Here is a 21,396-nt window from a genome sequence, read left to right on the forward strand (position 1 = left end):
CAGAACCTCTACACAAAACCTCCACACAGAAGAACATAATGCACATTGTATAAATAACCTCCATTTTAAATGCAGGGTAATTTGTTTTTCATTTCAGTTCCAAAGCAGTTTACAGAAATCACAAATATTCATTTTAACATCATCAATTAGTCCCTATCAATTAATGAGTGATCCAGGTTAATGGATGTAAATTATGGCGTGCCACAAGGTTCAGTTCTGGGACCCCTGCTTTTCACAATATACATACTTAGGAAATATTATTAGAAGGCATGGAATTAGCTTCCATTGTTATGCTGATGATACCCAGCTATATATCTCATCTAAACCAGGCGATACAGCTCAATTAGCTCGCATAACTGAGTGTGTTAAGGAAATAAGGGATTGGATGATCCATAACTTTCTACTTTTAAATTCTGATAAAACGGAGATTTTGCTCATCGGCCCAAAAACCAGTACACAGAAGCTCCAGCATCTCAGCCTGCATTTAGACGGTTGTTCTGTAACTACTAGTTCAACGGTAAAAGACCTGGGAGTTATTTTAGAGCAACTTATCTTTCAAAAATCACATCAATCAAGTTACAAAAACAGCTTCTTTCACCTTAGAAATATTTCTAAGCTAAGAAATATGTTATCTATATCTGATGCAGAGAAGCTCGTCCATGCGTTCATGACCTCCAGAATAGACTACTGTAATGCATTACTCAGGTTCAGACACACTCTCCCAGTTTAAGTGCAGATTAAAGACGTATGTTTTTAGCGAGTTCTACACATAACACACATCACATCATAACCTTGAGCTCCAGAACATCTGATCACATCACATTATCAACTTGTGCTGTTAATATCATGAACAGCAGCTACGCTAATTCCTCTCCACTGCTTCTCTTTCTCTCCCCATCCCGAGGCTTCCTGAGGTTGCTCCAGCTCCAGTCACGTCCCACCTCATGAAGATTATGGACTTTGAAGAAGTAGATGCCGAACTCACAAACATCCTGAACCATCTAGAGACGTACCGGTGCCAATTGGATCACAGTACTTGTGTGGAGTTTGGACACTGGACCTTCTGGAGTGTTTAAAGGCTCTGGCATGGAGAAGCTGGTGTTGGATCTGTGATGATCACAAATGTTGAGCTATTTTATGAGTTGCTCAGTAGCTCCTAGTTTTATAACCATAATGACGGTAAAAGACTGTAGAAAAAACATCACTCATAATCACACACTCCAGTGCTCATGTTAGTTCTCACTCCAGTGTTCTGTAGTGTTTAAAGACTATAATCACACTCTTGATGTCACCCACATGAGGATGAGGTTCTGCTTTTGAGTCTGGTTCCTCTCAAGGTTTCTTCCTCATAACATCTAAGGGAGTTTTTCCTTCACCACAGTCTCCATGTTGCTCATCAGAGATAAACACACATCATTCACCTTCACTGTTAAATTCTGTAAAGCTGCTTTGAGACGATGTGTGTTGTGAAAAGTGCTATAGAAATAAACTTCACTTGGTGGTGATGGTGAGGAGAAAAAACTCCATAGAGTTGCAGAAATATTAAAACTATTTTTTCACACTGGATAAAAGTCCAGTATTAACAATTTAAAATACAATTCATTCAAATGTTGAATATATAATATAAATATGTGTGTATTATTATAAATACAGTAATAATAATAATAATAATAATAATAATAATAATTTCTAGAATAGAATATTCTATTATATGATAAGATGAATGGAATATGATGATACAGTATTGTAGACTGTGTTGTATGTTATTGTGATAATAACTGAACTCTGTATGTGAGTGCAGTAAGAATAAAGCCTTGTAGAAGATCTGAGAAGATCAGAGATCTTTTGCTCACAGACTGCAGGTATAGATGAAGAAAATGAAGTGGAAGTGGAATCTAGAAGAGCGTACTGAACTGGACATGTTCACCCGCTGTGCTGAGCTCTGGGTCTCTGAGTGAGACTCCTCATCCCTCTAATCCAGATTAATACTGAGATCTCATTCCCTTCAACTCAACCTGAAACCTGAACCCTGAACCCTTATTGTTTTTTATTTCTGTATTTATTATATTATATTATATTTGATCTGTATTCTATTATATTTTATTATATTACATTATATATGTATTATATTATATTTTATTTTATCTGTATTTTATTTTTAATTATTATTATTTTATTATTATATCTGTAATTTAAATTTTAAAAGGTATATGTAAAAAGATAGATAGATAGATAGATAGATAGATAGATAGATAGATAGATAGATAGATAGATAGATAGATAGATAGATAGATAGATAGATAGATAGATAGATAGATCGATCTTTTTCTCCACATGTGTCTGGGACTCAGCATAAAACGACATACCGTCAGGGAACCACCACCAATACATTATATATATATATATTAATAAAAATAATATACTATATTAATATCATATCTATTTTATTTAGAGATTTTGATATCTTTGGCCAGATTGCTCCTCCCACAGATGAGAAGGTGTACATTTTTAGTGGTTTCATCATTCTCATGAGGAGCAGATTCCATAGGCAGGTTCTGTAACAAGCTCAGTGTCATTTCAGTCTTTTACTAATCACTCAGCTGATTACTGTCATCATGCAAACTGTTTCCTCCAACTCATAACCATTTAGAGATTAAAACCAGTAACAGTCACTCATTACACTGACTCACGCTAGAGCCAAAAGTATTGGGACACCAGACCATCTCATTCCCCATTTAGTTCCCATTTTACTGTTCTAATGAGCTCCACTCTTTGGCCTTATAGTGTAGTGTTGAGTTCAGACAGTTTAGAAATGGTTTGGTTTATGAGTATAAGTGCAGTAGTGTGTGTGTGTGATGCTGACGGTTACGACCAATCAGAACGCAGGAATAAACTCCTATAATAATAATAATAATAATAATAATAATAATAATAATAATAATAATAATAATAATAGCAGCCAAAATATATATAACAACTGCTTCCTTTCACTTATGTCGTGTGTGTGTGTGTGTGTGTGTGTGTGTGTGTGTGTGTGTGTGTGTGTGTGTGTGCGCGTGCACGAGAGACAGAAAAACATAAAAAGATACCGCAGCGCCACCCTGTGGTTATTATCGGCACTGTCTCAGTTAAAACTCCATACAGTCACACATGCACAATTTTATTATTCACCTGTTAATATTCTGGGTAATACACAATACAATTCACAGTGGTGTGTGTGTGTGTGTGTGTGTGTGTGTGTGTGTTAAGTTTTATTTTTATTATTTAGTGTAAACATAAATTAAGTGAAAATAGAAATTATTGATGATGTGTGTGTGTGTGTGTGTGTGTGTGTGAGAGAGAGAGATCAGTCATCCTGCACCACCAGGACATTGCCGTGGATCTCGTACTCCACGGTGTTCCAGTCGAACACGTTTGGACGTGGCACTCTGTGCTTCATGTTGGTGTACAGCGCGTTGATCTGCACCCGAGACAGAGCGAAGTCCCACATGTTCACGTCCGTCATCTCACCTACAAAACTCTGCGTCGTCTCGAAGTTCCCCAGGTAGGTGTCGGGGTCCTGGCCGAGCAGAACGCTGCCGTTGGGGCGGATCTTGTGTCCCGCTTTGTAGATCTGGCGCGTGCTGCGGCGTCCGTCCACGTGGAAGGCGGCGAGTCCGCTGCTGGACTCCCAGGTGAGACACAGGTGAGTGCGGAAGCTGGACAGAGGCGTGAGGTGGAACAAGGCAGCGTCTCCGGCCAGGTAGAACGAGATCCGGCCGTCGCTCTCGCGCCACACGTTTAGCTCGTCGGTGGTGTTGGTGCGATAGGCGAATAGGATGAGCTCACGCTTATCCTGCAGCTCTGTGGCCACACGCATGCACAGAGTGAACGCAGAGAGGGACAGAGGCTTCTGAGGAGAAAGCATCACAAAACTGAAATCTGTCTCAAACGGGAACAGGAGAACCTTCCCATTCAGACCTCCTGCAGAGAGAGAGAGAGAGCGAGAGAGAGAGAGAGAGAGAGAGAGAGAGAGAGAGAGAGAGAGAGAGAGAGAGAGAGAGTTTTATTCCTCAGTGATGAGCATTTAGCTTCAGTTACTAAATAAACAGTTCAATAGTTCTTATCCGTTACATTAAGCAATGTAAACCCCTCCCTCCAGAAGATGGTGTAAAAGTTGCAGTGGAACTGTGAAGCTCTGACACTGGAGATTCCCTCCATAAATGTTACATGAACATCTTACAGAAACTCCACTCCATCAACAATTACATGTCTTAATTGCCTTCACATACCCAACCAAAGGATTGAGTGACCCCCTGTTAGTCATGTGATTATGTTCATACACACCTTTACTTGCTGAGGGGAGGGACGCAAGAGAGAGCAACAAGGACACCAGGGCCAGCATCTTACTGCACACACACACACACACACACACACACACACACACACACACACACACACACACACAAGAGAGAGAAAATGATTATTTATTTCCTCTATTATTACACTCTCAAAGTGTGGGGCGCTGCCCTCTAGTGGGGAATAAAGAAATGACAGGTGTAACGCAACGAATAGGAGGATTTAATTTTTTTTTTTTCTTTCCACATCTGATCTCTGTGAGATGGGCTTTTTAGACGTTGCTTTACTGAAAACATCGCACAGATCTCAGCTCAATACTGATCATGACTGAAAAGATGTGCAGTGCAAAACAGGCTCACTGCAGCCACTGCAGTGCACTGATAAAACTCACGTATTGATGTTCGTTTTGTTCTTGACTCGTTCGTCGTTTTTGCAAAATGCATTTGCTTTTTTGCACAGATTGTAAAGTGACAGTGAGGCAAAGTAATAACACAACAACACTTTTATTTTCTGTATTCTTTAACCTGATGCCTCTTGATGTTATCGATTTAGAACAAAATTTATTCAATAAATTAGAATTTTTTTAACTTGAAGTATTTTATTACCATTTTTGGGGGCTTGAAAAAGTTTGAGAACATCTGGTTTAATCACACAGTCGTCATCTCACAATACCAAATCTGATCACTGCCATAATGTACAATATTACCAATCTAATGTCCAACCCTGTAATGTCCTACCCAACATTTAGCCCATTATTTAATACAATATCTAACTGAACATCCAATTCAACATCTAGTTTCCATCAAATCCATCAATAAAATCCATCATCCTATCCAACACCCAATTCAACATCCAATCTAACATCTAATATTTGCACACTCTTGGTATTCTCTCAGTCTGCCTCCTGAGGTCGTCACCTGGAAAGGTTTTCCAAAATTCTTGAGGAGTGTCCAGAAGTGTTGAGTGCTTGTTGGCTGCTTTTCCTTTATTCTCTAATCCAACTTCTCGCAAACATCTCAACTGGATTTAGAAGGGGTGATTGTGGAGGCCAGATCATTTCATGCAGCACGTCCCCACTCTCCTTCTTCAACAAATAACTTTCTCAGAACCTAGAAGTGTGTTGGGTCATTGACTTTTTGGAAAAAAAAAAAAAAAAAGAAAAAAAGATGGTCCCACTAAGTGTAAACCAGATGAGATAGAATGTGAGGGGAGAATGCTGTGGTTGCCATGCTGGTTAAGTATGTCCTCAATTTTAACTGAATCAACAAAAGTGTCATCAGTTGACCACCTCCACACCATCACACCTCCTCTTCCATGCTTTACAGTAGGAACCACACCTTCAGGAATTGTCCGTTCACCCTCTGTACATCTAACAATGACACAGCACTTAGAACCAAAAGTCTCAAAATCTCAATAAAACTTATGAGACACTTTTCCACTGATCTAATGTCCATTCCTTATGTTTTGTGGCCCAGGCAATTCTCACAGTCTTCTCTGAACAGTAGATGTAGAAATATATCTGCCACTTGAACTCTGGGTATTATTTATGTAAATCGGTGGTTTCTGAAGCTGGTATTTCTAATAAACGTATCCTGTGCAGCAGAGGTAGCTCTTAGTCTTCCTTCCCTGGAATGGACCTCATGAGTGTTCCATCATAGTGTTTTATGGTTCTGGAGACTTTACATTGTGATACATTTAAAGTTAAATTGACTGACCTTTATTTCTTAAAGTAATGCTGGATCTTTCCTCTTTCCTTAACTAAATGTTTCTTGCCATATGATGGATTTGTACAGTAGATGCAGCAGCACTAATGGTGATATCGCTAAAACGACTTTGTGAATCTAATGAGAGAATCCCATGAGTTTGCTGAGCAACATCAAAGTTAAATGGTGCTACTTTGGACAATTAAAAATATAAAACATTTTCTGGATTCTTTAACATGTTTCTGTTTACTACAGAATTTCAGAATTATATAGTTTGGATTCTTCAGTACTTATGTACAATGTTTAAAATAGTACAAATTAAAAAAAAAAGAAATATATACAGTATATATACACACAAACACATCTGTGACAGACTTCATGTAATAAATAAATAAATAATTTAGAATATAAGTATATAAAATATAAAAAAAAGTTAAAATAGAAGTTAAAACCTAAGAAATGTTGAACATTTACAGTTTGCTAATGAAGTAAAGTGAATTTTAATCAAATAAAATCAATGAACAAAAAGGTTAAAGGCAGAGATACTCACTGTGTCTGTACTGTGTCTGTGCTGCTTACCAACACACCCAGAAACTTCAGAAACCACAAAATCACAAAACAACACACACACACACACACACACACACACACACACACACACACACACACACAGGCCCTGTATCCTGGTTGCACGGTAGTGACATCAGCATCATTTAGACAAAAGATTCAGTGTGAAGCTCGGCTGTCATTTGATCTGCTTAATCATAGACTTTACTTACACACACACACACACACACACACACACACACACACACACTGTCTGTGCTTATTGTTAGGCAAAATGAATACATTTTCACAAGAAGAATGAAAGAAGGCAGAGAACAAGGAAAACAAGCAGAGAAATGGGACCTGCAAAGATGGATGGATGGATGGATGGATGGATGGATGGATGGATGGATGGAAAAAAAAATAAGCACAAGTGAACATGTGATGTACAATATATCTTTATTGGTTTTGATGTATATATTTTGCAGACAGCAAGGAGACAGAGAGAAAAATAACTATTAATGGAGGACTGCTTTAAATTCACCATAAATAAATAAATAAATAAATAAATAAATAAATAAATAAATAAATAAATGTAAAAAATGCATAAATACATACATTAATAAACACGCACTGATACTGGTTCACCGTCTCACACACCAAAATTATTTCTGTAATAAACTCTATTAGGAGAGAATTATTATAATAATAATATTACAGCTCGAGGACCCAGTGGAGGAGTGAAGCAGTGAGCTGGGGCTGGAGAACAAGTCGTACACCTTCATTCTGAGTCTGATGTAGAGCTTCAATGTTTCTACTCTATCATCAACTACCTCACCTTACCCCTAACACACCCTGCCCAGCCCTACCCGCATACACCCTGTTTTACTTTACCCAAACACTCCATGTTTACTTTACCCCAACACACCCTGTTTACTTTACCCCAACACACCCTGCCCAGCCCTACCCCCATACACCCTGTTTTACTTTACCCAAACACTCCATGTTTACTTTACCCCAACACACCCTGTTTACTTTACCCCTAACACACCCTGCCCAGCCCTACCCGCATACACCCTGTTTTACTTTACCCAAACACTCCATGTTTACTTTACCCCAACACACCCTGTTTACTTTACCCCAACACACCCTGCCCAGCCCTACCCGCATACACCCTGTTTTACTTTACCCAAACACTCCATGTTTACTTTACCCCAACACACCCTGTTTACTTTACCCCAACACACCCTGCCCAGCCCTACCCCCATACACCCTGTTTTACTTTACCCAAACACTCCATGTTTACTTTACCCCAACACACCCTGTTTACTTTACCCCTAACACACCCTGCCCAGCCCTACCCGCATACACCCTGTTTTACTTTACCCAAACACTCCATGTTTACTTTACCCCAACACACCCTGCCCAGCCCTACCCGCATACACCCTGTTTTACTTTACCCCAACACTCCATGTTTACTTTACCCCAACACACCCTGTTTACTTTACCCCAACACACCATGTTTACTTTACCCTAACACATCCTGTTTTACTTTATCCCAACACATCCTGTTTTACTTTAACCCAACACACCCTGCCCAGCCCTACCCCTGATTAAACTCTAAATGGTGAATTCTACTGGCAGTGCAGAGAGGAAGTGTGTGCTGAATGTCTCATCTTGCACCTTTGAAGATATTAAGGTTCAAAGTCTATAATTAAGAAAAAAAAAATATATACAGTATATAGTACAAAAATGCACAGTAAAAATATATACAGTTCTGTACAAAGGTTTTGAGCAGATGTGAAGAAATGCTGTAAATAAATACAGTAACTGCTAATTTATTGGCCAAACTATCAGTGTATCTAGCTCCATTCTAATCACATTACAGTAACGTTAAATACAGGAGTGAGATCCTGAAATGTATTACAAATAAACATTGAATATATTGTTTATAAACTATACAAATATTTATTGTTTTTAACAGTTCACTACACCTCCTCCTGGGCAGATATTAATAAAGGAAATAAATCACCAGATTGTTTGACCAGATGGATGTGTGTGAGAGCTCGTACACTACAGCAAACATTCCATCTGGACTGCGGATCTCTGGAACCGACTTCAGTGTACAACAAGACGATGAGTCCGAAGCATACGTCACCTCAGTCGAAGAGAACACTATCCAGAGGCAGGTCTGGACGAAGTGGGAAGATCTGCGGCGGGAAGAGGGGCAGGAACAGTGGTCACTGGAACCTCAGGAGCATGTTTAACTCAACAGAGAGAGAGAGAGAGAGAGAGAGAGAGAGAGAGAGAGAGAGAGAGAGAGAGAGAGAGAGTGAGAGAGAGAGAGAGAGTGACAGGAAGAGAAGGATATGGATTATTAAGTCTCCTGATTGTTGTATGAAAGTTAATGTCACTGTGCAGTTTGGACTCTGGTAAGATTCACTCTGGCAGCAGAACTAAAAGGGAGAAGCAGAAGGAAACACAGACTTGAGGATCTCTGGGATAAGAGACGACCCACCACACCACCATCAACAAACCTGAGTGAACGTGTGAGAGTGAGGAGACGACAGCATCCAAATATCCCAGTTCACCAAACACTCCATATCCATGATCCCTCCAGATCTGCTCCTTTACCTCACAAATACCTACTGACTAAACACTCCACTAAATAAATGTTTTCAACCTAGACTTGAACACTGAGACTGTGTCTGAGTCCCGAACACTGATTGGAAGGTTGTTCCATAACTGTGGGGTTTATAAGAGAAACATCTGCCCCTGCTGTAGTCTTCATTATTTGAGGTACCAACAAATAGCCTGCACCTTTTGATCTAAGTAGGTGTGGAGGATCATCCTGGTACAGAAGTTCAATTCAATTCAATTCATTTTTATTTGTATAGCACTTTTAACAATGAACATTGTCTCAAAGAAGCTTTACATAGATAATGTGGTGATTAAACGTAAATATGTTCTTTGTAAGTATGTTTGTCCCTGATGAGCAACTGTGGCAAGGAAAAACTCCCCGAGATGGCATAAGGAAGAAACCTTGAGAGGAACCAGACTCAAGAGGGAACCCATCCTCATCTGGGTTGCACCAAATGTCCATTTGAAGCAGATATACAATGCTGCGGGGTACAGTGATGACGATCAGAAGCAAACTGCACTCCCGAGTCAGTGCAGCAGACCGCCGACACCTACTACAGTCCAATCCATCCTCAAAGCACCTGTTCTACTCCGGAATTACATGGAACCACCCAAGGTGTTGATGAGAAACCGTCCCAAGCTGCACAGAAGTGTGAAGTTCCACGGAGGGGAGAGGGGCAGGAACAGTGGTCACTGGAGCCTCAGGAGCATGTTTAACTCGACCGAGAGAGAGAGAGAGAGAGAGAGAGAGAGAGAGAGAGAGAGAGAGAGAGGGTGACGGGAAGAGAAGGATATGGATTATTAGGTGTATGAAAGTTAATGTCACTGTGCAGTTTGGACTCCGGCAAGACTCGCTATGGCAGCATAACTAAAAGGGAGAACCAGAAGGTAACACAGACATGAGGGATCTCTGGGATAAGAGACGACCCACCACACCACCGTCAACAAACCCGAGTGAACGTGTGAATGTGAGGGGACGACAGCATACAAATATCCCAGTTCACCAAACACTCTATATCCATGATCCCTCCAGATCTGCTCTTTACCTAAAAAATCTACTGATAAAAGGCTTGACTAAATAAATAAGTTTTCAACCTCGACTTGAACACTGAGACTGTGTCTGAGTCCCAAACACTGATAGGAAGGCTGTTCCATAACTGTGGGGTTTATAAGAAAAAGATCTGCCCCCTGCTGTAGTCTTTATTATTGGAGGAACCAACAGATAGCCAGCACCTTTTGATCTAAGTAGGCGTGGAGGATCATATTGGTACAGAAGTTCACTCAGATACTGCGGCGTGAGAGCGTTAAGTGCTTTATACGTCAGTAGTAGTATTTTATAATCAGTGTGAGATGTAATTGGGAGCAGTGTAGATGATTAAAACAGGGGTGATGTGATCATATTTCCTGGATCTAGTGAGGACTCTTGCTGCTGCATTCTGAACTAACTGAAGCTTATTTCTGCACTTACTCCAACACCCAGACAGTAAAGCGTTACAGTAGTCTAATCTAGAAGTAACAAAAGCATGAACTAGTTTTTCTGCATCCTGTAACGACATCATATTTCTAATTTTAGCAATATTTCTAAGGTGAAAGAAGGCGATCCTGGTGATATTATATACGTGAGACTCAAAGGAAAGACTCGGGTCAATAATCACACCGAGGTCTTTGACAGCCGTACACGCTGAAACAGAAACACCATCCAGAGATGCTACAGAATCAGAAAGTTTACTTCTAGCTGCATGTGGTCCTAGTAAAAGTACTTCCGTCTTATCTGAGTTGAGCAGAAGAAAGTTATCAAGCATCCACTGTCTATTGTCCTTTACACACTCCTCAACATTGTTAAGCTGATCGCTCTCATCTGGCTTTGCTAAAATATACAGCTGTGTGTCATCAGCATAGCAATGGAAGCGAATCCCATGTTTATGAATGATTTCACCAAGAGGCAGCATATATAAAGAGAAAAACAGTGGGCCTAAGACAGATCCTTGAGGAACACCAAACTTTACCTCATAGAGTGTGGAGAACTCACCATTTACATCAACAAACTGATAGCGATCAGTCAAATAAGACCTGAGCCAAGAGAGAGCAGTTCCCTTTATTCCAACAACGTTCTCAAGTCTAGCAAGCAGGGGATTATGATCAATGGTGTGAAAAGCTGCACTGAGGTCGAGCAAAACAAGTAAAGAGACAAAACCCTAAACAGAGACCAATAACCACCTTAACTAGCGCCGTCTCTGTGCTATGATGAGGTCGAAATCCTGCCTGATACATTTCATAAATGTTATTCCTCAGTAGATGTGAGCAGAACTCCTGTTTATAAAATACTTTGGATTTATTTTAATCATCTCGATTTTTTGCCTGATGTTTTCAACTTTATTATTTTAAAAAAGCATTACTACCTATTGATGGTGTGCATGTGAGTGCAGTGCTTTTTATTTCCTGTTCATTTTGCTGCAGTACAGAATAAAAATCTCGGATTCTGCTTGTTATTTTCTATGAGGGAGGAGAAATATGCTGATCAGCAGCACTAAGAGATTTTCTAGAACTCAGGAGATTCTCCTTCCATGCTATTTAAAATACTGTCCATTTGGTTTGACGCCATTAACGTTCTAATTTCTGAGTGGTATGTTTTAAGGTGTGTGTATGATCATTATACCACTGTGCTGATTTTTTCTGCCTGATCATTTTGGTCTTAAGAGAAGCTCCATCATCTAGAGTGTAATGGAACATTGATTCTAGACATTCAGTGGCCCAGTCGAGCTCTGCGGTGTCAGACGGAAATCTAATTAATATCGACAGTTTCAGAAGATTACTGATAAAACTCGCTGCTGTAGTTGACGTGAATGTGTTTAACACGGTAACATGGTGAGGTACTACTGCAGTGACTGGGGCAGATTTTAAAAGAGATGAGATAATGATCTGAAATTACTTCAGACTGTGCATTTATGACTCCATTTTAAATGTTTAATCCAAATGTTAATAACAAATCAAGAGTGTCACCATTATGAGTTGGTCCTAAAACATTCTGATTAATTCCTACTGAATCTAGAATAGACACAACTGCTGCTCTTAAGGAGTCTTCCTGATTATCCAAATGAATATTAAAGTCACCAACAATTAATGCGTTGTGTAAAGAAGTAGCTAAATTCGGGGCCCTTGGGGTCTATTAATAATAATTAATGCGATTGACTGACTAGACCTACCTTTGGACACTGAATATTTTATGTTGGTGTAAAGAACTTCAAATGATTTACATTTATGTTTAGTTTTTTGTGTGACACATATTATTTATTATAAATAGCTGTGACTCCGCCTCCTCTGCCATTTAGACAGGGCTGGTGTATGTAACTATACCCAGGAGGACTCGCTTCATTTAATGCTACATATTCGATGGTTAATCCACGTTTCTGTCAAATACGTTTTAAACATATTAAACTCCTGGTCAGTAATAATTTTGTTTATAGTCAGCGCTTTTGACGTGAGAGATCTAATATTCAACAACCCTATCTTTACATCAGGATTTTTTTTCCTATTTAATTTAATGTTAACCAGGTTACTCTAATTTCTACATTTTGGTTTCGTTCAGAGACAGTTTTAATATGGTGGATCCTCTATGATTACCCTGTGCAGCTAGCAGATGGTCGGTTTAGCCTGTCTCTCTGCTCATTGGCCTTGGCTCTGGACTGTGCTGTTCTGATCTGAGACTTTAAGTCCCACCCTAACAGGCCAGCCTTGCCCTCAAAATTGCTCCAAATATCTATAAAGACAACAATAAATGGCTCCTTGCCTTTTAGAGCATCAACTAATTCAGCAGTTTGTTGTACCTATGGGAAAGTTTTCACTTCCCACACATCCTTCTTGAAGGACTTCTGGAGGACTTATACTAACCACTGCATACCAGGAACAGCCCATAAGACCTGCTGTTTTTGGAGACATTCTGACCCAGTCCTCTAGCTATCACCATTTGGTTAGACTAGACCTGATCCTCACACTTTCCCACTTGTCTTCTTTAAAAACTTTAAAAGCTTGTGTTTTACTTTACCCCACCCAGTGATGTCACTTCATCTGGTTTCAGTGTTCTGTGTGATTGTATACATACACTATGTGGACAAAAATATTGGGACACCTGACCTTTCCTGCTATATGTGGTTCTTCTCCAAACTGTTACCACAAAGCTGAAGGCACACAAATGTATTGGATGTCTTTGGATGTGTTATAATAACATTTTGCATTTACTTGCACTTGGAAACCCAAACCTGTTCCAGCCCATGTGCACAAAGTAAGATATGATTGACATGGTTTGGAGAGGAAGATATTGAGTGGCCTGCTATAGAGCTCTGATCTCAGCAATGCTGAACACCTTTGGAATGAAGGTGAACACTGACTGCACCCCAGGCCTCCTTCTGAACATTTAAAGCACATGATCTGTTTTATGGAACATTTGGTAAATATTACAGTCAGGTTTATGTTATATACAGTACATGATCTATTTAATGTAAGGGTGAAGACACACCTTTGTCTGCTCTTTAGACATCATTTGCATATTCATCCATTTAATAAGACATGATGGACACTGAATGGTAATTGAAGAAAGGGGTCAAGATGTATTTTTAAAAGCAGTTGAGGGTTAAGGGCATTGTTTAAATTGAGGGGGAGACCTCCCATAAGCATTAGGTTATGAGGATCCATTCGTCGTCACGCCGCGACTTTTTCTTCTTCTTTTGGATTCTCCAATTAGGGCTCAGTGAAATCTAGGGGACCCCCAAGTGAATTTTTTTGGTGGTTTATGGGGGTCCTAGATTTCACTGAGCCCTAATTGGAGAATCTGAAAGAAGAAGAAAAAGTCCCTGCGTGACGACGAATGGATCCTCATTTTCACCTTACAATGATGGTAAGATGTAATAGTTCTTTGGTTTATGATGGTACAAGGTACAAATCTAAATCTAAATGCTTAAGTGCACCACATGCTGTTTTCTGGAGGAAGTCGCTGCGTGATGCAGAATAGATCCTTGTTTTCACCTCACAATTATGGTAAGATATAATTGTTCTTTGATCTACAACTGTTGTACCAAAGGTACAAGGGACCTAAGGGGGACCCCCAAAAGCTTATACACAATTCGAACACTAGTTAAGGGCCTTGTTTAAGGTGCACCAGGGGTAGCTTTGTGGTGCTGGGATTTGAACTCAGGGTCTTTAGAGCTAAAGGCCAACATTTTGGTGCAATCTGTGGCTCAGCAGCAGCTTTGGAATATTGCTCAAGCTTATTTTATTCATTAATCTTCTGCTAAAACTAATAACTTTTCATATAATTAAAGAGTACCCAGTCCAAGACATATTGTCTGTTTTATTTAAACAACTCCTCCAACAAAACCTTTTTTTATATCATGCATCAAGAAACATACAGAAAAGATCAATGAAAACTAAAAGAAACTCAAATGATGCTAAAATGCTCCCACAAACTATGTCATCACATACTTAATTAGACATGGAAAACAAAGGCGAGACATTTTGAACAGTTGAGAAACTGTACTGTTGACTCTCTATCAAGCTTTAGGCTTTGGTTAGCCGTCTATGTTAGACAGCACAACTACGTTGTTAAAGGTTTGGTACTGGTCAGAATTCCAGTCGATCACATTTCCCCCCTGAGCCCCACACGGATTTTCATACAGCTTCAAAATCTGACTAGCGCTAAGAACACTATCCCACATGTGTACGTCTGAGATTTCACCCTTGAAGCTCTGACCCTTGTCAAAGCTGCCCAGAAATGAGTCAGGATCCTGCCCAAGAATGACAGCTCCATTTGGATCGACACGATGTCCACGCCTGTAGATCTTCACCATGCTGCGGTGTCCATTCACCCAAAATGAGGTGGCTCCGGTGATCGATTCCCAGGTGATGCACAGGTGAGTGGGGAACTCGTACAGTGGCAGTAGATCAAAAATTACAGCATCACCACTGCTCCTCAGGTAAAGAGAGAGTCGTCCATCTTCCTCCCGCCACACATTGAGCTCATCGTGATCTTGAGTGCGATAAGCAAACAGGATGATTTCTCGCTTGCCCTTCAGCTCGGTGGCGATGCGCATGCAGAGAGTGAAGGCCTGCAGATTCAGAGGATTCTTCGGAGTGATGCGCACGTAGGCAGAGTCGGATTCCTCGGGAAACAAAAATACCTTCCCTAGTTGCAGAAGAAAACACAGTATATGTGTATCTAAAACCCCATGTACACTTCAGCTCACAGGTTTTATCCAGAAATCAGCCACAATGAACACAATCAGATTTGGATATAAAATTTTTTCATATGACATTTTTTATTTCATAACCTTATAACCGTCTACTTGTTGTTCCTTTACCATTTAACTTAGAACCATTTACTTGTACTTCTCAACAGTGTCCACACATCTCTGCACTGCTATAGCCTTTATATTAATTCAAAGTACATATGTTTACACACACACAAACACTATATATTACATGGTGTACATATACTACATATTTATCTGCACTCTTTACACGATTGCTACTTTTTGCACTTCTGGTAGATGCCAAACTGCATTTCATTGCTGTGTACCTGTACTATTCAAAGACAAAGTTCTATCTATCTATCTATCTATCTATCTATCTATCTATCTATCTATCTATCTATCTATCTATCTATCTATCATCTATCTATCTATCTATCTATCTATCTATCTATCTATCTATCTATCTATCTATCGCTCTCACTCTCTCTCTCTCTCTCTCTCTCTCTCTCTATATATATATATAAAATCTTAGGTGTACTGTAGATTTTAATTCTTAAACCTCAGATTTTAAAGATACAGGAGATTTCACAGTGTCTCTGGTGTATCTCAGTCAAAATCTGAATCAGAAAGGGATTTACTCTGAATTGAGCAAAGAATCACAACACTGAAACTAAAAGAGACAAAAAGGTTTCTGGATGAATTTTACAAAAAGAGAAAGAAACTTACGGCCTGTGGCTGAGACCAACGGCAGGAGAAGCAACAGGACCAGTGTTGCCATCTTCATCTTACCTCAGTGGTTAATAACAACACAACTGCTACTAAAGATATTCACATTTTAGTACAGAACACACGTGTTAATGATTGTCTCTTAAATGTCAAAACGTATAAACACTTACTTTTTTAAATACTACTCCAGTAACACCATCAAAAGAGAAAATCTCAGAATGACTCGCAGGTCTACAGCTCAGTGGGTTTATAATGACACATGTGGGAGGGGTTGGGCATCTCCAAACCAGTCTCAGAGAACAAAAAATTTCACTATGATGAAATAGTCATAGTCCTTCTTGGTCAGGGTAGAGTTTACCATAGGAATGATTTTAGGAGCAAAACAGAGCAGGCAGCACTTGAGTTGAGAAGGTTGACCAGAGCTACCTGCAGGTATAAAGGTGAAAATGTAGCGGCATAAAGACGAGCCAAAATGAATGAGTTCTTGTCAGGTTGATTTTGTGGATTGATTTTCTTTTTTTACTTTTTTTGCTTGAAATTCCAGCTGACATTCCAACATGCAATCATTTGTTCAGTCAATCGCTTTTTTGGAAAAAAAACTGGCAAAAAATAAGGATCTGCTTCTGCTTTATAAACAATGGTTTTAGGGATGGATCATCTTTATGTTCGGCTAACTACCATAGTAATTCTTTCACACATGTTGATTTTGACAAAGAACCACCAAACCGTCAAGTTATGGCTGAACATCAAACCCTGAAGGAAATTCTTTAAAAATCTGTCAAAAATACAACACCAGAATTTAACAATGGCTTTCATGACTCCAGTTTTGGATACAGGGAAGCCACCTAGACAGTACAGAGAGCCCTTGATATGCTTCATAAGGCCTGAGAGGGGGCCAAGATGCACAAGAAAAGGCTGTGGAGGCAAAGTGATAGTAAATCACTTAATAATTCCCTATAGTGCCAAAGTGAAAACAGAATTCTAGAAATGTCTGTAAATCTCCAAGAATCACAAACCTGATGGTCACTGAGTGATCCTCAGAGATGCTCTGTGGAGAGTGAAGAAAACCAGAAGGAAAACCATTAATGCAGCCCTCCACCAATTTGGGATTTATGGCAGAGCGGCTAGACAAAAGCTTCTCCTTAGTGCAAAACCCATAGACACCCACTGAAGAACTCTTAAATTGGACTCTCAAGATTCTCTGGTCTGATGAAAATATTCATTCATTCATTCATTCATTCATTTTCTTCCGCTTATCCGTAATTCGGGTCGCGGGGGCAGCAGTCTAAGCAGGCCCCCGCCTTCGACTGCTGCCCAATCCTCACAGCACCGTCCCTTACGGTCCCTCCTGCAGGTGGTGAGCCCACGGGAAGCTGATGAAAATATTTGTCCTTAATTCTAAATGTTATGTATCTAGAAAATCAGGCACAGATAATCACTGCAAAGTTAAATGGAGCCAAGATAATAAAACCTGTTCCACAGCACTCAAGACCTCAGTCTGGGCTGAAGGTTCACCTTCCTACATGATAATGACACTAAACACACAGCCAAGGTAACACTGGAGTGGATTAGAGTCGACTCTGTGAATGTTCTAGAGTGGCCCAGCCAGAGTCCTGACCTGAACCCCATTAAACATGTCTTGAGAGACACAAAAGTGATGATCCCCATCCCCCAGCTTGAGATTTGCCCTGAAGAATGTCAGAAATCCCCCAATCCAGTTTTGTCAAACCCCAAAAGACTCGAGACTGGAACTGATGCCAAAGCAGCTTCAACTAAGTACAGAGAAAAATATCTGAATATATGTTTTATTTCAGAACTTTTTAACAGATTTAAAGCAATTTGTAAAATTCTGTGTCATTATTGGGGACTGAGTGTTGATGATTGCAGTATCAGACTGTGACATAAGAACAGTGAAAAAAAAGTGAAGAGTCTGAATGCACAGTATATTCACTAATGTTAGGTTGAAGTTAAAGAACACATGGACAGCTATAACACAGCAGACCTGAAGCAGAGAGGTGTAAGGACCTTGCTTAAACCTCCAGGAGCTACACAGTGGCAGCTTGTCATTCCTGGGGCTTGACCCACCAACCTTCTGAGCATTAACAGACTCACTCCTTTTGCTGTTTACCTCATGCTTATCGTTATAGCAGAACAGTTTAGGTTTTAATCCATGTACATTTCAGTTTGGGTTTTGCTGGCCTTGGCTTCATGCTGGTTCTATAGATAAAAGGTACCAGTAACTGTATCGAACCTCCACAACCACAAAGCGCCAAAAAAGAAAAAGGAAGTATATTTTTTATCTTGTGCATTTCCCTTTTTCAGAAAGAAGTAGTAAATTGCTTACTCAGCGGGAGTGAGAAAGCCGGAGGGGCAGACAAATCTTGCGGTGCAAAACTAGAGCTTTTTCCCACATGCCTTCAGGTTACTAAATTCACTTGCGCTGCTGTCTGCCAGTTTGATTAACACTCTCTGGACTGGACCACAACATCTGCACAATCTATCAGTAATAGGACACGCTAGCTACTTACTAATGTGTGTGTGTCAGTGGTGATGGTGTAGATGCAACAAAACAATTACAACCTAACTAGTCTATTTGGATTGTAGTTAAACAGCACTTACTGATTTGGATAATTTTAATTGAGGTGACATCATAAAGCTGTTCTGTGATTGCATTTAAAAGGTCCTGAACTGAGTTCAGTGAGGGAGAATCTCCAGTACAGCTTAAAAGGCTTGTTTAAAAGACACATACGCACACACACACACATATATATATATATATATATATATATATATATATATATATATATATATATATATATATATATATATAATGATGATATATATTATGGCTACAATTAGCCATGGAGTTTTATGTAGAATAATGTGAGACACTTAGCACTATAAAGGACACTCGGACTCAGATGGCAGAAAGTTTGCAAAGGAACTGAAGACCATGACCCTGCTTGAGCTGCTGATATATATAATGAAGCTCTCAGATATTTATCCAAATTTGTGGCCTGCTCTGAGAACATGTCTTAATCTTCAGCGATGGTAGCTGAATCAGAGAGGAGCTTTGCTAACCTGAAACTAATCACATCATACCTGAGGTCCACTGTGTCACAAAATGCGACGATTATGTAGTCGATGACTTTAAATCAAAGAAAGGAAGAAAGCTCAGCTTTTAGGGAAGTACATTTTTAGTGAAATTTTTTAGTGAAATATTTGGTTTGTTTGTTGTGTGGTTTCTTCTTTAATTAATAAACGCAGCCTTGAGGTTACAGAGTTGAACAATTTCCAATGCAACATTTCTAAACTACCACTTTTGTCCAAAGTGATAGAGATGGTAGTTTTAAAACAATTTACCCCTTTCTTGCATGAGAATGATCTCCTGGATGAATTCCAATCTGGTTTCAGTGTTGGCCATAGTACAGAGACCACTCTGGTAAAAGTTTTAAATGATTAATTTTTAGTGGTTCAGCAACTATCTTGCTTGCAGCTTGTGCAGGACGCTGCAGCCTGGCCTTTGACTGAATGGAACACATCACTCTGGTGTGGGTAGAATTGTGTTTATAATATTATTGTTGGTTTTTAAAGCGATACACATTTTGTCAATCCTGTGTTATCAGCCATTATCCATAGAGGTTTCTAGGTCCCCCATTGAAAAAAATTTTTTGTCTCTTTTTTGAAGCCAAACAAAATAGCTCTACTTCTTTGAGCAGTCTTAAGAAACAACCTCATCTGTCCCCAGGGATTTTAACAAGTTTTTTCCGCTGCATCATCGAGAGCATCCTGACCAACTTTATCACTGTATGATACAGAGGCTCCACTGTGTGTGAACGTAAAGCCCTGCAAAGGCTCTGGTCTCCATGAGACTTCAGGGCATCCGCATCCTCAACTCTAATCACCATTGGTTAATATTAGCTCGATCACATGAAGGCTTTTGGGTTTCAGCTGAACAGTGGGAAGAGTGTGCCTTCTCCTTTACAGAGAACCAACTATTTCTGTGTCATATGGTATTCGACTACTTTGTGCGCGCAGCTTTTCCCCGCCCACATTGTGTCCATCCTTATGGCCATCAGGGAGGTCAGAGGACAGTCTCTCACTGTCAAGCAGTTCCATAAACTTCTAGGGCTCATGGCAGCTGCGTCCAGTGTAATCCCACTTGGCCTTCTGTGCATAAGATCACGTCATTGGTGGCTCAGGTCCCATGGGTTCTCAGAAAAGGGCAATGCCCTACGTACAACCAAGCATTTTCTCACAGACCTCAAAAATCACCACGTGCTTATCCGTATGGACAACACCTTGTTTTCTTACATCAACCATCAAGGAGGTCTGCACTCGCAGACCCTGTACAGGCTGGCACACCAGATCCTCCTGAAGGCCCAGGGAAAGCTCCTCTCAGTTAAGGCTGATTACATCTCTGATTCGTTTGAACAAAGCAACAGACACCCTGTCGAGCTAGGGGTTGAGACCTGGGGAATGGCCACTCCACAAGTGGTGGAGCAGATTTGGGAGAAAGTCAGTAAAGCCCAGGTGGATCTGTTTGCATCTCAAGAGACATCACACTGTCCCCTCTAGTTCTGCCTTACTCCTCCAGCCCCACTGGGGCTTTACACTATGGCTCAAGTGTGGCCGATGCTGCATCTGTATGCCTTCCCCTCCATCGTGCTGCTTCCAGGAGTTCTGGAGAGAGTTTACCAGGACAGAGTCCGTCTCCTCCTGGTGGCTCCGAAATGGCCGAGCAAACCTTGGTTGTGGAGGCTGTGGCTGTAGCCCCTGAGGTGGTAGAGACCATTCTCCACTCCAGAGCTCCCTTCACAAGGAATTCGTATGCCGTTAGATGGCGCCTGTTCTGCTCGTGGTGTGAGCACCACCAGGTGAATCCAGTCCACTGTCCATTTGGTTCAGTGCTGGAATTCCTCGAAGTACAGTTTGCCAAAGAGTTGGCCCCATTCAGACTGAAAGTTTACGCGTCCATTATTGCGGTGTATCATACACCCTTAGCGGGGCAGTCTCTGTTAGAGACCCTCTCATGATGCGTTTTTCTTCACCGCACCTGGAGTCTGAGGCCCACGGTGCAACCTAGAGTACCTGGGTGGGACCTGGCCATCATGTTGGAGGCTCTGTATAAGCCCCCCTTAAAACCTCTGGCCAAGGCACCTCTCTATCAAGACAGCATTCTTGTTGGCCATTTGCTCTCT

At 40.4% G+C, this 21,396-nt stretch overlaps 2 protein-coding genes and 1 long non-coding RNA gene across 3 annotated transcripts in view; 1 reads left to right on the forward strand and 2 right to left on the reverse strand.

Annotated features, from left to right (window-relative positions):
- The window catches only part of LOC310730745, a 74,685-nt gene extending 74,000 nt beyond the window's left edge, over positions 1–685 (forward strand). The window contains exon 3 of the long non-coding RNA XR_014534943.1: positions 617–685. This is a non-coding gene — a long non-coding RNA (uncharacterized lncRNA). The remainder of the gene's footprint in view (positions 1–616) is intronic.
- Positions 686–3,139: 2,454 nt separating this feature from the next.
- Positions 3,140–6,695, reverse strand: LOC310730283 (C-reactive protein-like). The gene is made up of 3 exons (XM_083549162.1): positions 6,603–6,695; positions 4,327–4,388; positions 3,140–3,963 (listed from the first exon to the last, which is right to left on the reverse strand). The coding sequence occupies exons 2-3, from the start codon at positions 4,382–4,384 to the stop codon at positions 3,347–3,349; spliced, it is 675 nt and encodes a 224-aa protein (XP_083405288.1). The 5' UTR covers positions 4,385–4,388; positions 6,603–6,695; the 3' UTR covers positions 3,140–3,346.
- A 7,841-nt stretch (positions 6,696–14,536) lies between these two features.
- On the reverse strand, positions 14,537–16,351 carry LOC310730295 (C-reactive protein-like). Its single transcript, XM_083549170.1, has 2 exons — positions 16,196–16,351; positions 14,537–15,402 (listed from the first exon to the last, which is right to left on the reverse strand). Exons 1-2 carry the CDS (start codon positions 16,251–16,253, stop codon positions 14,789–14,791), a joined length of 672 nt encoding a protein of 223 aa, XP_083405296.1. The 5' UTR covers positions 16,254–16,351; the 3' UTR covers positions 14,537–14,788.
- Positions 16,352–21,396: the final 5,045 nt, after the last annotated feature.

This window comes from Silurus aristotelis, assembly GCF_946808225.1.
Source record: "Silurus aristotelis genome assembly, chromosome: 1".
Lineage (NCBI taxonomy): Eukaryota > Metazoa > Chordata > Actinopteri > Siluriformes > Siluridae > Silurus > Silurus aristotelis.